Raw genomic sequence first — 22850 nt, 5'->3', positions numbered from 1 at the left:
ATTTTGTCCCTGTGATGTTTTTCAGACCAAGACTTCTTTTTTAAATTTGAAGTACACACCTCTAACACCAGGGGGAGCCATTTCCCCTAAACGTTGCAGTGAATAAATGAGATTTTAAAAAATAATCACAGAAACGACCTTTAACACCTGCTGTCACAGTGTTAGTGGAACTGTGGATTAACTCTGACAAATTTCCGTCAAATCTCAACAAATCCTCATTTAATAACGTTAAATCCAACCTGTACGACACAATTCAGTGTGAAACGAACGATTAATCAGGCCTGAGGGCAAATCATGTGCTCATAAAACAGGAAATCAGACAATATCAGTAGTAAAACAGCAACAGAACATCAAAAGAATTTCTTTAAAAGCCAATGGCTGGGTGATAAAGGTGATGCTACCAGAGAGGCTACCATATTGTGATATAAACACGGAAAAATAAACATGCATCTTGTAGAAGTTTGTCCTTGTAACCTCACTGGACCCAGGATGTTGCCGTCACCGGCGCCGACGCTCGCTTCTCTCCGTTTGGCCCTTTTCCTGTTTGTTGCATAACGCAGCATCTGCACCTGATGAACGGCGCTGAGGAACGGAACTAAGGAGAACTGCTGGAGAACCCCTCAGGTTCCCCCGGGTGACGAAGCAGGCACCGTAAACACACACACACACACACACACAGATCATGTTAGGAGTAAAAGCTGCTTGGCACAATCGTCGGTTAAACTGAGAAACCTTGTGGAGTCGAGGTGGTTTTCGTGGGGCTGAAGCACCGATTTGAACAAGAATGTAAAAACTGGAGCGGTTTGGCATCAAATTGTGCTCAAGCTTCAGGACGGGTCAGTGAACGCAACGCAGATCAGAAGCGAGGCGCCTGAAATTTGACGCTACTTGATAAAACCGATCAGCCAAGTTCAGGTCGGAGCCGAAGGTTGTTTGGCTACTGCTGAACCTCAGCTGATCCATCACGACGTGCTACATTAGCTGCAGGCCAGGTCCCAAATGGCTTTCTCGGACGTTGGAATGGCTGCGTGTGAAACCCAAACAAGCTCACGGAACAATGACGGGAACGTGGATCAGACTCAAATTCTTCCAACTAAAATGATGCCGTGTTAATTGATCCTGGTTATCCTGGTTTCAGGACGTCTCTCCACCCAACGCTGTTGAAGGGAAGGGCCACTTCCTCCCTCCCTGATGAAATGAAATCATGATATGCACACGTGTGACGACCTGCTGCTGCTTCCGCCGTTCCGACCCGCCCATCGTGAACAGGCGGACACCTCAAACGAGCGCTCAGCCACAAACTTGCATAGATAAAGTGATACAGTAGAGAGCAGCTTCACCGTTGTGTTTGCACATCCTGGTGAAGATCAGCTGCTCGTCGTCTGAGCTCAACCTACCGGTGAGGAAAATAACAGAAGACCGAGACATTTCAAAAACCAAAGTAAACACAAAGACGTATGCAAGTTTGTCATTTGGGGGCAGCTGCTTCTAATCAGCTTTGAACAGCACAAAACATCAGGTGACGAATATGAAGGACATCATAGAATCATCTCGAGATAAAGGGCTTCAGTGACTGTCATAGCTGAAAACATGCTTTTCCCTGGGATTATTCCTGATTTGGACGACATTTTTCTTAATGCACAGGGGAAATGCCTGATTTTGGCTAGTCTCAATTTAAGGCTATGCATTTCTATTTGGCTACACCGCCACCTAGAGGCCAACACCCACATTACTGACATCTATTTAGTGTAATATTCACAAGGATTCCACAACATGTGGATAAAAGGTCCTCTGATTTGGAGTTTTTACATCAATGCTTTCATTAAAGAGGAGTACCACTCAATCTGGACTGAAAAGTGACTAACATGCATCAGAATTGGCCACGACAACGATGAAAGAAGCATTTTAGCAGGGAAAAGAACGAACCTGGAGTTTACTCATCTTCTGAGGAGGAAGCGTATGTTTATTTTGAGTGGCATTCCCCTTTAATAAGTTCGTCTTGGACTTTGGAAAACACTCAAAAGTACAACACAAAGACTATTCTGCGCACGGTTCTATTAAAAGCGACAGGTTATAAAACATTGACATCATCAAAACCACGTGCTGTACATCGAGTGGAGTGAAGACGGCGCCCCCCCCTCCTCGACCTCTGTCGGGAACGCGACGTCAGAGTCACGTCCCACGTGCAGTTCGAGCCAACGCCAAGCGCGCGGTGATGCTCTAATGCTACGGATCGACTGCAGAGCTACGTGGGCCGTCGTGGTTGGGGGAGAGGGAAGCAGACCCACAACACAGAGCGAGAATGGAGCGGTGCCCCCGCACCACAGAGTGCGTCTTTACCCCTTCTCTGTCGACCCAGGACCGGCACAAACCTCCGCAGCGTCGCACGTCAACACGCCGCCCCCTTAACTAGTCCGACTTGTTCCTCTCAGAAGGCCGAGGTCGCCCCCCCCTCATGCAGAGCGATGGATCCCCGAGCGGCCGGGGCCGGTGCAGGCTCAGCCCAAAAAATATGAAGCGAGGGACAGAACAGAGCTGACAAAGTAAGAAATAAAAAGGAAGGACGGCGCGTCCTTGAACTGGCTCCCTGCTCGGCCTCCGGGGGCGCCTTTAGGTCGGCAGCGGGTCGTCGTCGCCTTTGCTGCACTTGCACTTGCAGCAGAGCACGATGGGCGTGGCCAGCAGGAGGAACGGGGACGCCACCAGCAGGAGCAGCCCGAAACCGGCGAAAATCCCCACCACCTGTGAACACACCCGCAGACACAACCTTGTTTTCAGGCTGACTTAGAGAACCGCTTTCTGATAATTCATATATCTTGTAGCCTTATGTATGTGTTGGTAGTCACACGAGGGTCAGCAAACGAGGGAGGGGATGGAAATTTAAACATTACCTTAGTAATTTTCAAAAGAATAGTTTTATGTACTTATGCACTCATATCCTGACAACATGGACTCATATGTTGTTTCGGCAGGAACTGGGAATGTTCTTTTCCGGTGGTTCCAATCACCTGCAATTCCACATAATGTCCAGCAGGTGGCAACACATCAAGACGGTATGATGGGTTCAAAAAGCACCATTTTTTTTATCAGTTATTTCTGTTCAGGTTTATTAGTTGTCCCGGCAACATATAACATCACTGCTCTTATCACCGCAGCACCATCAGTGCAATTTAAGATCAGCCACTAAAATCAGTGGTCAATCATTTTGTATATTGTTGGGTTATCACGGATATAAATACACGCTGCAGTGAAGGTGCGCAAATCCGCCACGAGGGGGCGGAAGACACCAACAGGACCAGCAGCGGCCTCACAGGCGGTCACGTGGCTGCAACAAGGGTTTAATCACAGTTCAGTGGTTTTTCGCACATTTTAAAGGGCAAAAAGTCATTTTGTAGCCTCACACGCGAACAGGTCTCTGAGGGCGGGTTATTATTAGCATTACTGCTGTTGGACAGGAGCTGCTATCACGGAGGAAAGCAGCGCTCGGAGGAGATGTTTATCACTCTGCATATGCAACGATGGCACCACTCGCACAGAAACAAGACACACGTTTCCAAACTGGTTTTCATTGGGAAGAAAGGGGGGGGGGGGCAGGTATGTGTCGCATTTATGAGAGCAGAAGAGAGGAGCCATTCTAATTCTGCGAGATGGGGAGGGAGGACACGTCAGGGTTAAACAAGGGGAGCGAAACAAGAGACAAAGGCGGAGGGAGCAGTGAAGCCCTAGCTTGTTTCCACCAGCAGAACTGTAATCATACTGTATGACTCAGCCTGCCCCCACTGGGTAACAGATGCTAGCATGCATGCTAACCTAACTGAATAACACCCCCCCCTCTTTGGTGGCGTTAAAACGGAGCATTAGGGAAAAATTCATGTCTACTCAATCCCTGTTTGTAATCTTCCTTTTCACATCTAATTTACCAGCCAGTCCTGTCTATGAAATCCATCATTCCCTTTGTTTATTGGTTATGTAAACCTGGTTTAAAGTCCACAGTGGACATAATGGGCTTACTAAGGGACAGCGGGACACTGGGACACTCAGGCCGTCTGAGCCGTCCCTTTTCCCTTTTGTGTAGTCAATATAACGGCGGCCTGTCAAGTGTGTGAGTCAGACCGAGAGGGTGGGGGGCAGGGGCGGCACGTGTGTGTCCGCATGCTGGAGGGAGAAGAGCGTGAGGGGAGTGTGTGAGAAGAGGCGTCCTCACCTGTGTCCGGTGCCAGATGACGGACGCCCTGGAGTGGCCCAGTTTGTTTCGGCAAGGCCCTTTGTCGTAATGGATAAGGAGGAAGTCATCCTGAGACACACACACACACACACACCATCAGCAGGCAGACAGATACAGGGGAAACTGCTTTCTGAATGACTCGTGGGCTGTTGTGCTCACATGTTTAAGACTTTTTAAGCCACCGGGGCTCAATTAATCCCCAGAAAAAACAGAAAATGCCTCTTTTTTCCTATTAAGACCAAGGCTAAGCTGCAATATCCTGATAATGAAAGCCGTTAGTGTCAAAGCAAACAAATAATGCCTACGCAGGATCCCCAACGTGCAGAATTACTGCAGAATCGTGTTTCACAGGAGAAATTCAGCTCTCGGTGAACATTAGGAGCGTTTCCAGCATCCAACTCACATCCAGGGACTCCAAGCAGTACCAGCAGAAGGCGTGCTTGCAGTTCTTGCACATCATCTGTGCGCAGCCCTCGTCCCTCTCGATGTAGACTTTGCATTTTGGACACCGTTTGATCGGCGCGTCGTCTTCCTCATTCTTGTAAAAAGAGCTGGGAAAGAAAAAGGGTGAAGGGATGGTGATGTCACCACATTAGGAGACATCTTAAAAGTTGAAACTCTGATATTCTATTCTAGCCAACAGTGGACTCTTAATCCGTTCTCCCCGCTAATCCGTTCTCCTTCCTGGATCTCAGCAGAAAGAGGAATGTTCTTCAGGTCAGGGAACACTGCAGCGCTTAACGCCAGATAATACATCCATGATCTGGAAACGGGCCCGTCTCAGTCTACTACATCTAATTCAATTTTACAGACTAGCTAAATGCAGTTAAGTTCATTTCAGCTAATTGAAGCTGAGCGCAGCAAACCCCAGCCAGCGACAGATAAATGACGATAGCTGCACTCTACTAAAGCTAAATACACCTAATTTTTGCATTTTCAGCTGAAGCTAACACCCTGCTGTAGTGGTGCTAGCGGCAGAAATCGAACTTAACCTCTGCAGCATTAGCATGTGGCTAACACGGTATCACCAGGCCACCTGAATATTTTCTCATGTATGATTTATGAGTAGCTCATATCTATGATACAAAGGAACCGTGTTTAAACTAGCTAATGAGAGGGTTAAGGCTAAATAAGCTCATTGAACACAGATACAAAAGGCAGGATGGTGTCAGGAGCAGTACCTGTTCTCTCCCGGGAGGAAGGAGGTGATGGGCAGGATGTTCTCCGGGCAGGCCTGCCCAGGGTGCCAGCTGGCCTTGCAAGCCGAGCAGAACTCCAGGGCGCAGACGGCGCACTGGACCAGCTGGGGCAGCGCCGGAGAATCTGTCTCCTTTAGTTGGCACACGGCCTGGCAGGTGGAGGAGGGGCACCAGGTCCGGCACGGGTCCAACAGCACCTCTGACAGAACAGGGGGACGAGCAAAATCTTAAACAGTCGCCCATCTGTTTATCAAGCTGAAGGAAACGGTGGGATTCTCTTTGCGGGAGCATCTTAGACACGTTTTCTCTGGGCTTCTCCGAGTTTATGACACTAAATTCAGATTTCAGCATCTTCTAAAGATCCTCACTCTTAATCTTAAATGTCAGATATGGGATGTCAGTCTGGGTCCCTGGCAGTTTTGGACGGTCTTCCAGGCTCTTATCTGTTGGGAGCTGGTGTTAAGTCGCAGGATCCCGTTACAGCCCAGAGAGGTGTTGAGCTGGAGCACCTGTCACAGAACACCGCCTTCCTGCCTGAGTCTTAGCCGTCCGCCGCTGATGCCAGATCTATATTTTAAACTACAAGCCCAACAGGCCCCTCTGAGTCAGCCGCTCGTCATCGACACCTCGTCACTAACGAAGACGGAGGCGCGCCGAGCCGACGAGCTTCGGGCTGCTGAGCAGAGAACCCACGCTGGGAATCGATGGTGAAACACGTCGGGAGCTGACGCCATCGCTTCCAATGCACGAACGCCGACACCTCGTTCAGGACGGCGGCGAGGAGCTGCGTCTGCTCCTGCGCTGACTCACCTCGTTCAAACTGCAGCTTCTTATATCTCTGCATCACCTCTGTGGCCACCATGCACTCGATCTATCAGGGAGGAGAGAGACACGAGGACATGAAAGCTTCAGCACGGCTGCAACTAGAGCCAACTGCTCATCGATCCTCTCCTCCAGCTGCCAGGTGTTAAAGGTGAATGCGTAGGAAAATGTCCTGCTGAATGGAGAATGTAAACAGGTAGCCACTTCCAGCCCTGCTGTCACAAACAGGCCGGCTGGCAGGAGGCCGAGTCCCATGATCGATCTTCCTTAAGTTCTCTGACATTTCAGGGAAGCTTCGAATCCATTAAAGCCGCCTGAAAGCGCTCAGATTGACCGTCACAAAGACGGCGGGTCCATTTTAGGGTGATAAAACAGCATTTACTAGCATGACAACACAGTATCTCCCTTTTCCTCTATCAATGAACTCATCAGAAACAAACAAGAACAAACTTCTGGTTGGTTTTTTCCGAACATCTACCTCGTTTTCCTGCAGGTGTCCTCTTTTGGGACAGGCAGAGTCGGGACAGCTAATCGCAGTCTCCAGCCCTTCTTTAATCAGAAGTTCCACATACTGCTTCAGGCACTGCGGGGGGGATGAAGACACATGTGGAATTAGCTTATGCTAACAGGAAAACACACAGCACGGATAGAGGAACGCCAGGAACGCCTCCTCACCAGAGTACAGAAGACGCATTGGCACTGCGTGATGGTGGTCATCTGCTCCAGAGGGAACTCTCCAAGGCACAGCTTACAGGACACCAGGGGGTCCATGGCCAGCTCCCTGTTGGGACGGTAGCGCGCCGTGGTCATCTTCACCGCCGCTGAGCTGGCAGACAGACAGACAGACGGGTTGTGAGCGCCACGAATGAAGCCATGAGCGAGAGAGACACTTCCTGCTCCGCGGAAGATGGAGAATAAAGTCCGGAATGTGGGAATCTGCTTTTATAAACCAGCCTGCTGGACCTCTCAGGTCGTTCCACTCATCTTTCTGAGGGAAAAACCACTAGAAAAGTGCTAAAACTGCGGTAGCGGCGGCCCGATCCATCTCAGCTCGCTCCTCTCTGCGTCACCGGGGCTCTTTTGTGCCAGACGGTTATTTTAGGCCGTCTCCTCGCACCCCGTCCTTCCGCTCCGAGAGCAGAGAGCACCCACTCGGGCCCGTACGCGAGACGTCAGCGCCGCCGAGCTCTCCGGCTGCTGCCTAGCAACGGGAAGGAGGGAAATTATGGAAGAGAAGGGAAAAAAAAGAAGCTGAAAAAAAAAAAAAAAAAAAAAAAAGTGCTGAAAAAAATAAAGAGGAGAGATTGAGCGCCACAGGCGGGGGGACAGTAACAGCAGGGGGCGGAGACAGCCCTCCTCACATCCCCAGACCTGTGCGCCGCCAACATGTGACAGCTGAGAGGAATCGAGGGCGGGAGGGGTGGGGGGGCACCTTTGACCAACATTACATTTCAGCAAATACAGGAACGATAGCTCGCGCCCCTCCCCCACACATTAGCAACAGGAGCTAACTCAGGGTGAGGAAAGCGGCACCCATCCATCACTCTGGCCAGCCGGCCCCCAGCGGGGGGGGGGGGGCAAGGTGCTGAACATGGAAACAGAAGCATAAACGGCGATTTGTTATGGAGATGGAGCTGAGGGAGCCTGACCTCTGAACCACTCTGCCGTGAGCGCCGCGCCTCTGCGGAGGCATTTGCATCACCTGTGGAGGTCCAGCTGCACGGGTCAGGCTTGTTTGCATAGCTGAGGGCAAAGGTCAGGCAGACAAACAAATGTGGGTTGAGGACGCAGGACGTCGACGCCCTGACCTCTGGTCATGTGGACGCCACCAGGAGACTTCAGCAACAAGCACTCGGGGCTGCAGCCGCACCTCTGTGGCAGGTGAGGACTCCCCCCCCCCCTTCAGAACCACTGGAACCAGCCTGTTCATTTATTCCGCTCTAAGCTCCTTTAGACCCGCTGCCAAAACCACCTGGAGCTGAAAACTCACACAACACCGAGAGAGACCGGCTAATTCATTATAATCTGCCCTGCCGGGGAGGGGGGGGGGGGGGGGGAGAGGAGAGGAGAGGAGAGGAGGGGAGGAGAGAGGAGAGGAGAGGAGAGGAGAGGAGGGGAGGAGAGGGGAGAGGAGGAGGGGAGAGAAGGGGAGAGGAGAGGAGGGGAGGAGAGAAGGGGAGAGGAGAGGAGAGGAGAGGAGAGGAGAGGAGAGGAGAGGAGAGGATGGGACAGGATAGGAGAGGAGAGGAGAGGAGAGGGGAAGGGAGGAGAGAGGAGAGGGGAAGGGAGGAGAGAGGAGAGGAGAGGAGAGGGAGAGGAGAGGAGAGGAGAGGAGAGGAGAGGAGAGGAGAGGAGAGGAGAGGAGGAGGGGAGAGAAGGGGAGAGGAGAGGATAGGAGAGGAGAGGGGAAGGGAGGAGAGGAGAGGAGAGGAGAGGAGAGGAGAGGAGAGGAGAGGAGAGGAGAGGATGGGACAGGATAGGAGAGGAGAGGAGAGGAGAGGAGAGGAGAGGGGAAGGGAGGAGGAGGAGAGGAGAGGAGAGGGGAGGGGAGAGGAGAGGGGAAGGGAGGAGAGAGGAGAGGAGAGGAGAGGAGAGGAGGGGGGAGGAGAGGAGAGGAGAGGAGAGGAGAGGAGAAGGGAGGAGAGGAGAGGGAGAGGGAGAGGAGAGGAGAGGAAAATGAGCTTTCTAGGCTAAAGGAGAAACAGTGTGCGGTGGCGTCCCCCTGCTGCATTATTAACCACGTGTCCATTATCACTGTGGAACACGTGGGTCTATGTTCAGTCCAGGTCCTCTCCAGGACCAGCCTGGCCCTGTGAACCTGGACCGGTGGATCCAGGCTTTCAGACGAGAGGTCACACATCAACCTGCACCGAAGAGGAGAAAATACAGCCATTATCTGCTGGCTGTGCACGTTTGTGTCAGGCAGGCTGGAGGCTGGGCCTGGCACTGCCCCCCCCCAGAGAGACAACACGCAGGGGAAAATGGACCTGATCACCATTATATCCTGAGCAGCCACGGAACTGCCAGATGTGAATAATAAATTTGTGCACGTGTGCGCTCGCTCGTTCCAGCTGTGGCGAAGCAGGTGAGCAGACAAAGCGCGGCGCCTCCGACACCAGAGGGACCAGAAGAGTCCAGGAGCAGCGGCAACGTGCATCGCTCCGCTAATATGAAACATCAGCACGTGTCTCCAACAAAGCCGCCGTTCCTCCGCTCACCTTTAGCTCCATTCTGCTGGATTATATAATCCCATATCAAAGCATTGCGTAAGGGGCTATTTATGTAGCTCACCTAATGTGAGACAAATGTGGGGGAAAGCCGTTAGCCACTCCGCGCGCTGCTAGCTGTCACATTTCCATGCAGCACGTGGAGACGGAGTCCTCGCCGTGGAGGAGCGTGCCAGGAGGAGCGTGCCAGGAGGAGCGTGCCAGGAAGAGCGGTGGCGGTGAGGAGCAGGAGGAGAAACAGCTGAGGTGATGTTATTCTACCTGAAGCTTGGGCCCAGCCGGCACCGCGCACCTTCAGATCGGGTTATTGTGACCTACAGCTAAACCATCGCAGACAGCCTGGGGGACACGCTCCTCCCAGCTGGTCCGACCAGTTTGATCTTGTGATCCACCTCAAAAACAACCAGGGGAATCAAATAATCAAATATGGCTGAGCACACACTCCACGGGCCCAGCTAAGAGCCAGCTCCACTGTGGAGGGACGGAGGGATGGAGGGGTGGAGGGAGAGGGAGAGAGGGAGGGACGGAGGGAGGGAGAGAGAGGGAGAGAGAGGGAGAGAGGGAGGGATGGAGGGAGGGAGAGAGAGGGAGGGATGGAGAGAGGGTGAGAGGGAGAGATGGAGGGATGGAGAGAGGGTGAGAGGGAGAGATGGAGGGATGGAGAGAGGGTGAGAGGGAGAGATGGAGAGAGGAAGGGATGGAGGGACGGAGAGAGGGAGAGAGAGGGAGAGAGGGAGGGATGGAGAGAGGGAGAGAGGGAGGGATGGAGAGAGGGAGAGAGGGAGGGATGGAGAGAGGCAGGGATGGAGAGAGGGAGAGATGGAGAGAGGGAGAGATGGAGAGAGGGAGGGATGGAGAGAGGGAGGGATGGAGAGAGGCAGGGATGGAGAGAGGGAGAGATGGAGAGAGGCAGGGATGGAGAGAGGGAGAGATGGAGAGAGGGAGAGATGGAGAGAGGGAGGGATGGAGAGAGGGAGAGATGGAGAGAGGGAGAGATGGAGAGAGGGAGAGAGGGAGGGATGGAGAGAGGCAGGGATGGAGAGAGGGAGAGATGGAGAGATGGAGAGAGGGAGAGATGGAGAGAGGCAGGGATGGAGAGAGGGAGAGATGGAGAGAGGGAGAGAGGGAGGGATGGAGAGAGGGAGAGAGGGAGGGATGGAGAGAGGCAGGGATGGAGAGAGGTGGGTGGTGGGTGGTCAGCTGGAACCAATGCCTCAAAAGTGGGAATACTGGGAACATGTCACAGGAAGCTCATGGAACTATTTTTCACCATAATGTGTGTGAGTGAAGGATTAGCAGTGTTCTGTGTATCAGACACGTTCCAGGTGCTGTTGTCTGTCTCGTCCCGTCCTGTCCCGTCCCGTCCCGTCCCGTCCCCACTATTGAAGCAGTAAAAGACTGCCCCCTTTTCCACCCTCTGGTGCCTCTTTTTTTACAGCCCACAGTTATTTCTTATCAGCTCGTCGTGAACGTTGAGACTGTGGGACGGACCCTCGGCCCACGCATGGGTCACACGGATGATGTCATCGATAAAAGTCGGATCAGCTTGGGACACATTCTGTCTTCGGGCAGATTCTAAAGATTACATTACGACATTCTTGACATTTCCGTACGTATCTGATACCAGTGAGCTCATAAGATAATTAAAACTTATACTCACACACACACACACACACACAAACGTACTTTTGTGAGATCTATGATCCCTCTATGATCCCTCTCTGACAGCATCCCTAAGACAACATCTTAAGTTTGACTGAGGACCAGACAGCATGATCTGCACAAAGAACACACACACACCCTATTTTTAGAATGTGAGAGGTCATGTGAGAGACTCTGTGTGTGTGTGTGTGTGTGTGAGAACGGTGGATGGGGACAGTAACCATCTGTCCTTGACGTGGGGTGATACGACTTATTTTTGGCCCTCAAGGTATTACACAATCACACAGATGTATTTTAGCACCATGACCTGAATGTGTGTGTGTGTGTGTGTGTGTGGGTGAGTGTGTGTTGCCCATAACAATCCAAAGTCCCCTCCACAGGCTGGACCAGGCAGTGGCCGGGGTAAGTGGGGCAGAAGGCCGGACTGCAGTCTCGCTGGTCCCCTGCCACTGTTGCTGCAACAATGAGTGACAGATCTGACCCAGTTGATCCACAACAACAAAGTTCTGGTTCTCTGGAGACAGTAATGACACACACAGTGTGTTTAAAGCCCTATTTGCTAACTTGTCTGGTCCTGCTGCACCAAACCACAACACGGTTCCGGCAAAGGTGTGTTCCTGGGCGTGACCCGCCCACCTCGGCACTGGATGTTGCGCAATGCAACTTCCTCGTGTAGTTGAGTTTCTCTCCCAACCTGTAATTAAATCTGGAATGTTCTTCCAGGCTTTCCGGCCGTGGCAGGTCTGCTGTTCTGGTTGCACAAGCGAACCCGGTTGTGACATATCGAGTGAGGAAACCTGCAGATTCTGTCCAACACGAGCCCGTCGCTGTAGTGGGCCGCAGCTCTCAGAAGCTCTGTTCTCCAGTTTCTTCTTCTTCTTCTTCGAACATTACCGTCAAAGGAAAAACCTCCCTGAAAATCCTGAAAAAGCGCCTTTTCCCAGCAGCTTCCTTGGCTGCAAACGCGTTTGGACGCCGTCCTCTTCATCATGTTACGGTGTTTTTGTCACTTAAAGCCTGCGGCTAAAGTTCTTGTGTACTTTTATCCAAAACCGGAATCAAACAAATCAAACCTGGCAGAACTCACCGTTTGGGAATGTTGTCTGTTAGAGCTGCTAGCTCAATTTGGACCGTTTCCTCCTTCCTGTGCCAGTTTTCCCCACCTTTGAAGTAAGTTTCATTAGAGATCCCGCCGAGATCCCGTCCTGCGTCAGCGTGTGAGTCCTGCTGGCTTGTTTGTCCAGGGTGGACGACTGGATTTAGCCAAAAAGACGCCTATTTTCCTCAACGGTAAACAGACTCAGGAGCGGATGGAAACAATGGACGCATTCACGGGATGAAACAATTTGAATTTGAGCTAATTTCAGGCTTTTTGGAATTTAAAAGGAGCCGCAGGCTGTTTCCATAGTGGGAAACATCTGCAAATAAATATGTTGGCGCACCATGGAACCAACTATAGTTGCTTTTTCTAACTGAACAGCTTTTGAAGACCTCTGAAATCCTTTATTCCCATTCTAAGGACGCTCTGCTGCTGTGGGCGGCCACCGCGGGGACCACTGGCCCGGTCTTCACTGGGTTTTCATCATCTAAAGGAGACAGCACCAGTTAGCATGGTCCCAGAGTGTCGCGCCCGGAGCCTGGAGGAGAGAGACGGTGCAGCAGAGACCTGCAGAAGTGCACATCTGTGCACGTTAAGAGCCAATCAGACTGTCTCCAAGTGAGAAGGCACGTCCGGGTTCATTACAGCGTCTGAGACGCTGTCCACTCACGGCGCCGAGCAATCCAGTTTTCATGGTCACGGGGGGGGGGGGGGCTCCAGGGCTACTCTCACCGCTGTGCAGCCAAACTATTCCCAAGCAATGTTAGGAATCACAAGGCCGGGAGCAAGGTCCATTTAAAAGTGATTAACTGGTGTCGTCCCGGGACCGCGTGCACTCAATTTCCTCGTTCAATCTGCAGCCATGCCGGTGCCAACACATCATCATCATCATCCTCCTATACAATAACGCATCCTGTCTTCTCCTGCCCCCGGACTCACGGAGGGAAACAAGGAGGAAGCCTAAAAGGTACCTTAGGAAATGCGCCAGCGTCCCATCGCTGGCTCTGCTGGTGACGTCACGGTGCTCATGGTTCGATGTGCTCATTAGAATTTATAAGCCCATTTAGAGGCTTTTGGGTCCCCGAGTAATGCGATCCTCTTTGAGCCAGGGCAGCGTTAGCGCCTAAATGAGGCGCTCGCTATCAGGGACGTGACATAATGTTACATATTAGAGGAAATCAGACAATAATAAGCAGGGGAGGAAATATCAGAAGCACTGATTATTCTATTGTTTCCAGAGCTGCAGGCTCGTTATCCTCAACGCTGCGGAGGAAAGAGCAACTAAAACCGAGACCGACAGAGTCATAATCACACCTCTTCATTTATTGATTAAAGTGGCATCACGTGACCAGACCCAAAAGAAATCCACTTGTATTAAGAATAAATAGGAACAAAAGTCTGCTTACCGTTGACTTGTGAAGAGGCAGAACGAGGATGACAGCCTCCGTTTGAGTGGAGTAAAGGAAAGTCGCTAACCCCAAGTGACTAAAAACGTGAGAACGTGACGGAAACACGACCCGCTCGACTGACAGGCGCTCGGGTCCATCTGAGTGGGTGGAAAGACCCAAGACGTGCTGCTTCCTGACTTTGTTTTGCAGCGGCTAACTTTAGCGCGACGGCCCCGGAGGAGCGACAGCAACACTCCAAGTGTCCCATTCAGGTTCTGAGCTCCGGACTCAAAATGAAAACGTTACTGTTGCTGCTCGTTTCTGTGGGAATCAAATTTGTTTACACATTCTTGCTAAGCGGTGGAGCCAGTCAGCAGATCCTGTAACCAGTCCAAACGGAGCGAGTGAGTTCGAGGCCGAAAATTGAGGTCAGCTATGAAAAATTCCAAATGGCTCTCCTTGAAATTACAATGTTATCTTTATTTCAGGCTACGCAACAACGAATATCATGACATTTCTGCTTGACTTGCTAAGAAAGAAGAATAAAAACAAGCCAAACCACGTCGGAGGCAGTCAAACATCATAGAATAATGTGACGAGCGTGATGCTAACCAAAACGCAGAGGCTAGCTCTGACATATTAAAATCATTATCAGGAGGCCATTTTGGTAGCTTCTTAAACACTCCCTCCTCTTCCTCACACCAAAACCTGAACAACTAGGAAGTGACACCACCCCTAACACTGACAACACCAGGCTGAAATGGCATTTAAGCTGTTGCGTAATCTTTGGCTCAGGCAGACGGCAAACCCCGGAGACAGATGACACACACAAATCACTCCTCTAGATGGACCAATGTCAGCGGAATAAAAGGGCAATTCAACAAAAGGTGCAGTGCAGCAACACACTTCAGATCACAGACAGCACGCGACCTTTAGAGGAGACGCTCCCTTAATAACTACACGCTCACGTCTCTCTGGTTTGGTCCCCGCATGCCTGCAAGACAAAAAACTTTTCATTTCCGTGTTAACCCCCGCAAACGTGGTTGCTAAGCGACGGCTAAAATGCTCATCAGATCGCGACAGGCCGTCGAAAACAACAAGACTTTAGAAGTTTGCCTTCACTGTGTTATCAAGCCGCAGCATCTGCGGGTGGTCATTGACTTAAGCAGGAATTTAGTCCGACACATCTGGGCTCTTATCACAAGTAACTGCGAGAATGTGGAAAAGAACTGGAGGAATCCCAACTGGAGAAACTGGAGCGCGCACACACACACACAGATACACACACACGGCGGTGTTGTGTCTGCCGTCCAGGCCCCGAGTGTGGAGAATGTGTCTTTATTTTCAAGTGAAGAAGTGCTTCTGGGGGAGTGACGCATCGGCGAGGACGGGAGTTCACAGGCGCTCTGTAGGTGGACGCTGCTCACCTCCAGCCACCAGTTCAGGGGCTACTGGTGCGTGCAAATCTCAGCTCCAGGGTCAATATTTGTGTCTGACTTTGGCAGCAGAACCGCGATGGGATGGCTGGTCACTGCTAGGCAACCCTTTGCGATCCTACCCTGGGAGCAGTTTACAGTTTTGTCGCTATAGAAACCACTTCCAGTTTCTGACTAATGGAGAGGCAGTTTGACGCGTTTATCCCACCCCCCCGGGAGAGGGGGGGGTTACACTGGAACGCCTGCAATAATACTGGAAGCATGTCACAGGAGAGAGAATCAATGGCGCAGAATGAAGAGGTTATTAGCATAGCAGGCTTGATCCTGTAGGCTAAATGTAACGTTGAAAAAGGCCCTTAAACGCACCATGACGTGACGGTGACACGGGTAAAAACCCAAAAACGTACGTGCACGATCCCTTTACTCTCGGCATGGGAGCACAAACCCACACTCCTCATGGTGGCCTGGTTTCAGAACTATGCCTATAATCTGACAGGAACCGGGGGGGGGGTCGCTGCTTAAAATGGAAATGGCGGGTCAGCTGGTGACCCCTGAGGGCTCAGAGGAGCCGTCCGCTCTGAAAACACGGGAGGTTTCGAGCTCAGATGCAACGCACGGAGAAAGGAGCGCCACACAGCCCGCAGCAGCCACCTGACAGCACAGATGCGTCTAAACACGCACGCACACGGACACATGAACACGTCTGTCAGCAACACAACCTGCAGTGCACACCAAGACGTTTCACTGCGACAGCCGCCCCTCCTGCACGCAGGGAGCCGTACCTGGCTGGTGGGATGACGCCGTGCTGGTGGTGGAACCCCGGGGAAGGCTGAGCAGATGATCTCCCGAATTGGATTAACGAAGCGGCGGCCAGGCGGTCAGGCGGAGCGGGAAGACGGCTGGGAAGGGGTGATGCCCATGGCGGCTACCGTGTCCCTCCAGCAGCGGCGGGGTGGAAACATTTGACCTGCTCCTGTCGCCCACAGCGCAAATGATCGGACCCCGGTGGAACACAAACACCGACGACCATCGGCGACCGCGGGAGGGGGGGTGTTTTTGCTCGACAGCGGGGTTCGGTCCTCCTCCCTCGCCGCCGACTTCCGCGAGTGCGCCGCGTCCAGGCGAGGTTCGGCGACTAATGTGAAGCTCGTCCTCGCTGCGGAGGAATCCGGAGGCGGTGTGTTTACCTCTGAGCGGCTCCTGCTGCTGTGCGCGGTCGCATATCAGCTGCTGCGCACTGGAGAGACGCCATTTGTTCCTTCTGCTGCTCCGCTTCAAGCGGAGCGGAGCGGAGCGTCACTTGAACAACAGCGCCCCCTGCTGCCCGGAGCCGCCACTGCGCCGCTCTGAGACGGTCATTTTAAACACGTCTTATACAAAAGTACATATATATATATAGTATTTTCTTTTCTACCAGTATTCCATTCTTATTAAAATTTAACATCCAGCCCGAAGATCTTTTTTCCTTTTTATTGTGATCAGTGATTTGTCCAAAAATGGATCCAGACAGTGATCAATGATCTCAAGAGGCAGAGAAATATAAACAAGGGTGATCTGCACTTAAAATCGATTTGAAGGAAAAGACAATTAAAAGAGGGATTTGTAAAAGCATAATAAAATGCAGTATTTAAATCATAACAATTACACTAATAATAATAGCATAGCTCAATAATAGCTCTGACTAAATATTTTATTTGCATTTTTAATCGAGTAGTTAAAAACTACATTTGTGCCCTGGAACGACTGCTACACTGTGATCAAATGGATCACAACTAAAACTTAATGGAAAGGGGGAGCTGTGAACTTATCCAGACACCCCCGTGACTCCCTGTAACAGAAAATCAATGTAAATAAGCCATTTTTTAGGTTCACTTCAAGTAAAACTTTATGTATGACCTCAGGAATATACTTATTTAGAGTGAAATCAAATATTTTTTTAACACAAACGCGACCAACATATTTGCATTTTAATGCTGACTCACCAACAAAGTAAACAGGAACTGAATAGGATATTAATGAGAGATTACTATTCACATGACTCAACGAAGCCACGCCCCCTACAAGGGTTCCGGGATAACAACAACACTGGTACATTTTAAATCGGTATAATGACAAAAATATACATCTTTTTAATAATAAAAAAACTTCTTAGATAATTCAAATGCAGAAAACTTTTGCACTAGTGAGCAACAGCGCTTCAACTATCAGCAACAACTAAAAAGAACCAAAAGTGCATCAAAGGTAATCGCAACACAGACCCTTCATGTTTTTCAATATTTTTGATTCCTCGGCATTTTGACAAATGGTGTCGCGGATGTTTTCACCACTCCAGCTTCATGTCGGCTTTGCTCCACACATATTTCCCTCCTCTTCTCAGAAACATCTTTTCATCAAAGCCACTGAAGAGAATGGCTTCTCTCACACCCACATCAAGAATGGACTTGGACGGGTCTTTCCGGCCCTCTCGACAGTCCAGGAAACGCATCTGGGATAAAGAACAAAAAAAACAAACAGTTAAATGGACGCAGGAAGAGATATCTGAGGTCAATAAGGTCGTTCTGCCGTGAAGACAAATATAATACTTACATATTCATCCAAGATCAAATAGGAATTTCTCATCTGGAAAAAAGAAAAACACATTTTAAAATAGAAGAACAGAAGAAATTTTTACAAATGTCTATTTACCCAAGACAACAAGAATGAACACGTGTAGAGTTAAAATTTTTAAATTTCCAATTAAAGTCTCAAAATACAGAGCTAAAATAGCAAAATGTCTGTAAAAGTGGGAACTTTAACCTGACATCATGTCCAGTTAAAGTGGCAAAATGTGCATTTAGCATTACACCCATGTTTACACCCATGTTTACACCCATGTTTACACCCCGTCACCATGGTGACAGGGTGTAAATGATTAGTGTGAATTTCTCAACATCTCCGCTGAGGTCACCTGCAACATTCCATCTGACGCCCACATCAACATGCCAAAGTTTGCTTGCGCACCTTCTCATTGGACTCTGGAACCAGACAGGTGACGCTGCTGTGCCTCTCCAGGAAGTCCTGGAACTGCAGGTCTCTGATGACGAACCTCTCCGCCTCTCTCAGGGCTTCCTCTCCTGCGTTCTCGCCGTCAATCAGCAAACACTGGAACACCTGGAGACACACGCATGAGGGTCAAGACGGGGGGGGTCATGCCCGGACCTCCGTGTCGCCTGTCCCTGCGCTCACCTTCCAGCGGACCGGGTCCAGCTTGTTGATGTTCTCCTGCATGTCCTCGTCCACGTTGAAGGTGTTGACCACCGTGTTGATTTTGAACGCCACTTTGTACCGCGCGCACCAGCCGCGGATCTTGTAAAGGTTCTCGATGTGGCTCTTCTTCCCCTGAGCTCTGCCGATCAGCTGGTTGGTGTCTTCATTGAAACTGTCACAGGAGATGGCCAGGATGTCCAGATAGTCACCTGATGGGACAGAAAGAACGTTTTGATTGAGCCAAAGACTTTCTTCCCCTTTGGGCTTGAAAAAAAAAAAAAAGGAGTTGCTTCCTTGGATAACATCTTACCGTACTTCTGGAACCACCTTTCCTGAATCATGCTGCCATTGCTGACAATGCTGACACTCGGGAGTTGGAGGTCCTGTTTGCAAAACTGAACCAGTTTGCCGAGGAAGTCTCCTTTTTCGTGCAGGAAGGGCTCCCCTCCTGAGAAGTTGATCTTCTCCATGCCTGTATCAACACAAAGGTACACTGAAGAGCTCCATCCACGCCCCCAAACAGCCGTGTTTGTGCTCTCCTGGGGTTTATTTACCTGCATCCTTCAGGAGTTCGAGTCCCCTCTTCGCCTCCTCCAGGGGCAGAACGAAGGAGGTTTTTGCAGTGTGGAAGCAGAAGCCGCACTTGTAGTTGCATTTGCGTGTGAAGTGATAGTTGACGCTCGTCGGGACGGTGGCAGTTTGCTCTGCTTTGCCGTCTGGAAGAATCGTGCTGTCGTCGGACGGCCGCCGGACGTTTAAAAAGACGCTGCTCCAAAGGTTGCACAGAGTTCTGATGCAGAACTGCAGCAGCAGAATCGGAGACACGATCACGGAGGAGAAATGCATCTTGCTGACCAGGGATGGACCTGGATCTGTTTTGGATGTGCACTCCTTATATAAAGGTCCCACCCGCCTGGGCGGTTTGTTGACATGAAATGAATGCTTAACCGGTGATCAGCTGTTTCTGTTCCCAAACATCGAAACCGAAACTCAAGCTCATGACTCATACGGCTCCAAAAGAGATAACTGGACTTAGCCAGAAACCAACTACTGACTCATTGTTTAAAAGGTACACGTTGCAGTATTCCTGAAGGAATTTTACGACTCTACTTTATGACTCAAGGTCTAAGTTCCCGCTAAGTTTCGCTTTCGTTTCTCCGCCTTTCAACTCGCTTTCCTTTCTCCGCCTTTCAACTCGCTTTCCTTTCCCCGCCTTCGGATTTCAGGTGCCGAAACTTATCGCAGCCGATGCAGCTGATGGCTCGACGCACCATGTCTGTCGTTTCCCAGTGGTCCTCCCGCATCTTCTCGGTGGAGCTGGATGGAGCAGAGTCCTACTTTGCGATCCAAGAAACGCGCAAAGGCGACGTTTTACCGGAGGCGTTCAGGAGAGCGAACCGGGACAGGTTCTACTCCGTCCTGGTCTCCTGCAGCGACAGACTCAGACAAGTCAAGTTCCACGCAGATCTCGAGGAGAAGCTTTTGAAAGCTCTCCCCGCAGGCTGTGCCGTGGACCCCATGTCCTCGTTTTTGCCCGGTACCAGGGGCTCTCTCATCAGGGGCTACTTTTTGAAGGCCAGCTCAGAGGATCCGTCCTTTTCAGACCGACTTTTGCGAGACTTGATAAAGGACGATCCAGTGCTTGTGTGCTCGTACGTAAAATGCGAGGACGGCGGGACGTGGACCCAGAACCTGTGGCCAGACGCGCACAGTGAGATGATTAAAACGTTTTATGTGGTCCACTCTGAAGCGCCAAAGGTTCACCCATCTACTCTCAACATCATCAACTCAGACGTGTTCTACAGCTTCGAAGAGGCCCGCGAAGTTCTGAAGGAGGTTAAAGACATTTAATCTTGTGTGATTTTACTGTTTACATGCATTTATGCGAAACGACGCCATCGTGCGTTAGACGTTGGTACTGCAATACATGCTAAGCGATCCAATGGGAGATTCGATTATTCCATTTTCTCCCTGTAAGTGCCAGGTAGTTCGCAGTGGCATGCGTGCGAGACATGTGTATCACGTGACTCCCTCTCGCGTACCCTCATAACAACATGTCTGTTCTGCAGAGCAGTGACATCATCCCAGAGGCAGCGTCTGTTCTGGAGCTGCTGCCGAGCAGAGCCGGGCCCAGAGGCAGACCAGACTTTCCAGTTATTGTCATTGAGGGCCTGGATGCCACAGGTTAATGCCATTACCTTACAAATAAATAAGGGACGGGTTTGATGTATAGATGACTTGCTAAAACGAAGGCCGGCTGTTCTGTGCTGAAGCTTTTGTCTGCTGGGGATCTTCTGCTAATGGAATATCAAGTGTCATGACCTCAGAAGCATTACCTCATGGTGGAAGATGCTGATTGTCTAGCGCTCTTGCAGACTCAATGACTACGACGGCAAGTCTTTATGGTTTTTTTTGGTTTGTTCTCTTCTCCCATTGCAGGTAAAACCACTCTGACGGAGTCCCTGAAGGGGGCTCTGGGCGCCGCACTTCTGCGTTCCCCACCGCAGTGCCTGTCCCCATTCAGGGAGCGCTTCGATCAAGAACCGCCCCTCATCCGCAGGGCCTTCTACGCTCTGGGGAACTACATCACAGCGGATCAAGTCAGTCAGGAAGCGTCCAAGGGCCCTGTGATTGTTGACAGGTAGATGGGTCACAGGTGTCGGGTTAGAATTCCATCTGGCCGTAAGGATGCTCAAGATCGTTGTCCTCTGCCTCCAGGTTCTGGCACAGCACAGCAGCGTACGCCATAGCCACAGCCGTGGGCGGCCCAGTGTGCAACCTCCCTGACGAGGGTTCTGAGCTGTACCGCTGGCCCAGTGACCTGCTTGAGCCCACCCTGGTGGTCCTGCTCACCCTTGACCCTGAGGAGAGGAAGAGGAGGTTGAGGGACAGGGGTCTGATTAAGACAGAGGAGGAGCAGAAGCTGGACCACAATCAGCTCTTCAGACTCAAGTGAGATGCCTGAAGTGCTTTTACAGGTTATAATTGCGCGTTTAACGCTGGTCCGCAGAGGAAGCGCTGCTGATATCGTGCTGCGGATGGTTTTCTGTAGCTGAACTGCAGCTCACCTCAGCACTCATGAACAAACACGCTTTGCTGACGGAACCATTATGCCGCACTTATAAAGGGTAAAATCCAAACATTTCAAGCCTTAAATCAATCTCAGCTTCTCATTGCATTTCAGTTAAAAAAAAAACAAAATTGATTGCTTTCACAAACTCACCTAAAAAACCAAAAACAAAAGCAGCTGTGCGACGGGCAGAAAAAGGAGGAAAACAAGTTCTCGGTGAGTGTGAAAGCACCGAAGCACAGATGGGCTACAAACTGGCCTGCATGTCTCACTGCAGCTCAGCCTTGCTCTGATCCATCAAACGCTTAACAATCAATTACTGTCCCGTGGGGGAGGCTGCTGATGAGGAAGAACAGGTGATTAGCTGCCAAGCTGCTGTGCTCCATTAAGCTGGTCAAAACTCTCAGGACCTGGCGGCCCAGTTAGCCGCCGCGCAGACAGCGGAAGGCTACTTCCATTCATCCCTTGTCCTGATATAATGGCCTTTCCACACGGGCCGGCCAGATGTTGAACCGGCGCAATTAGAAATAAAGTCTGCCGCTGAGAGAGTTTGCACAACGGGTCAATCTCTTTCCCGAGGGCGCTTCTTCATTTCTCCTCCAGAAATGGCCGCTCTCGGCGCCATCTGTGCTCTTTCTCATGCTAAATTTTCCACATTTCATCACTCTGACAAAAGGCTGAGCCAGCAAACGACCCTCGTAGTCGTGGGGAGATCAGATGAAGTGTGACGCAATGATCTCTGTTTTAATGCTGTGCCCTTATTTGCCACACTTGTTCCTGTGTCTCTGCAGAGTGGAGCAGGCTTACCGAAGGATCGTCGGTCCAGTGTGTGTGACTGTGGATGCGAGCCCTTCTGCCGACCAAGTGCTCCGAGAAGTGCAGCTTTTAATTAAGACCAAATGCCACTTGTAAACAGTTCTTCCTCTTCCCAGCTGTCGGCCACGCTCGAAGCAGCTGCAGTACCCGTTTTTGACGCTAGGTGCCAGTAAGGCTTTATCTTTGTGGTACTTTTTGCAGACATGATTGTGGAGAGGAGCCTCTGCTCTGATCACTGACCGTCTGTAGTTCAGCATATGAGTGAAGGTTGAATGTCTAGAGGCCTGAATTGGAGGCCACGTTCAGAAATGCATATTCATGTTGGCATCCGTGCGTGTGGCTGTTTCTAAGAAGTGCTGTTGTACGTTTATGGATTGTCCTCTGTCCTCTGTCCAGACACTAAGGGAAAAAAAACACATTTAAATGTAAAATTAAGTAAAAAATTTGTTTAAAAACATCTTCAAAATGGTTTCTTTTTTAATGTATGATGCATTCAGGGTCTAGGATGCTACCCCGACTGTGGAACTTTTGGGCACACACATGCAATTAAGCACTGTATTTGTTTATCTTTCGAAGACAAACCCTAAATGCACACGCACGCCTCACGACATAAACTCGTGTCCAGGCCTGCACGTTCACTCCCAGCGTGCAGCGTAACTC

General features: G+C 50.7%; 3 protein-coding genes across 4 annotated transcripts; 1 reads left to right on the top strand and 2 right to left on the bottom strand.

Moving 5' to 3' along the window:
- Nucleotides 1–197: 197 nt before the first annotated feature.
- rnf144aa (ring finger protein 144aa) lies at nt 198–16351 on the bottom strand. Of its 2 annotated transcripts, none has more exons than XM_003962487.3 (8): nt 15841–16351; nt 6922–7072; nt 6725–6829; nt 6235–6295; nt 5407–5623; nt 4629–4776; nt 4205–4294; nt 198–2742 (listed from the first exon to the last, which is right to left on the bottom strand). In XM_003962487.3, exons 2-8 carry the CDS (start codon nt 7054–7056, stop codon nt 2611–2613), a joined length of 888 nt encoding a protein of 295 aa, XP_003962536.1. In that variant the 5' UTR covers nt 7057–7072; nt 15841–16351; the 3' UTR covers nt 198–2610. The 2 variants fall into 2 exon arrangements, with proteins under 2 accessions (XP_003962536.1, XP_011616162.1); XM_011617860.2 differs by lacking the exon at nt 15841–16351 and adding an exon at nt 13641–14672.
- Nucleotides 16352–16514: 163 nt separating this feature from the next.
- Nucleotides 16515–19227, bottom strand: rsad2 (radical S-adenosyl methionine domain containing 2). The gene is made up of 6 exons (XM_003962488.3): nt 18859–19227; nt 18615–18776; nt 18284–18513; nt 18059–18208; nt 17645–17677; nt 16515–17543 (listed from the first exon to the last, which is right to left on the bottom strand). The coding sequence occupies exons 1-6, from the start codon at nt 19148–19150 to the stop codon at nt 17379–17381; spliced, it is 1032 nt and encodes a 343-aa protein (XP_003962537.1). The 5' UTR covers nt 19151–19227; the 3' UTR covers nt 16515–17378.
- A 60-nt stretch (nt 19228–19287) lies between these two features.
- cmpk2 (cytidine monophosphate (UMP-CMP) kinase 2, mitochondrial) lies at nt 19288–22645 on the top strand. The gene is made up of 6 exons (XM_003962489.3): nt 19288–19373; nt 19531–20140; nt 20374–20488; nt 20744–20945; nt 21023–21256; nt 22166–22645. Exons 1-6 carry the CDS (start codon nt 19303–19305, stop codon nt 22284–22286), a joined length of 1353 nt encoding a protein of 450 aa, XP_003962538.3. The 5' UTR covers nt 19288–19302; the 3' UTR covers nt 22287–22645.
- The last annotated feature ends 205 nt before the right edge of the window (nt 22646–22850 follow it).

Source organism: Takifugu rubripes, chromosome 2 (genome assembly GCF_901000725.2).
Source record: "Takifugu rubripes chromosome 2, fTakRub1.2, whole genome shotgun sequence".
Taxonomy (NCBI): domain Eukaryota; kingdom Metazoa; phylum Chordata; class Actinopteri; order Tetraodontiformes; family Tetraodontidae; genus Takifugu; species Takifugu rubripes.
This window is presented reverse-complemented; position numbering and strand designations above follow the sequence as displayed.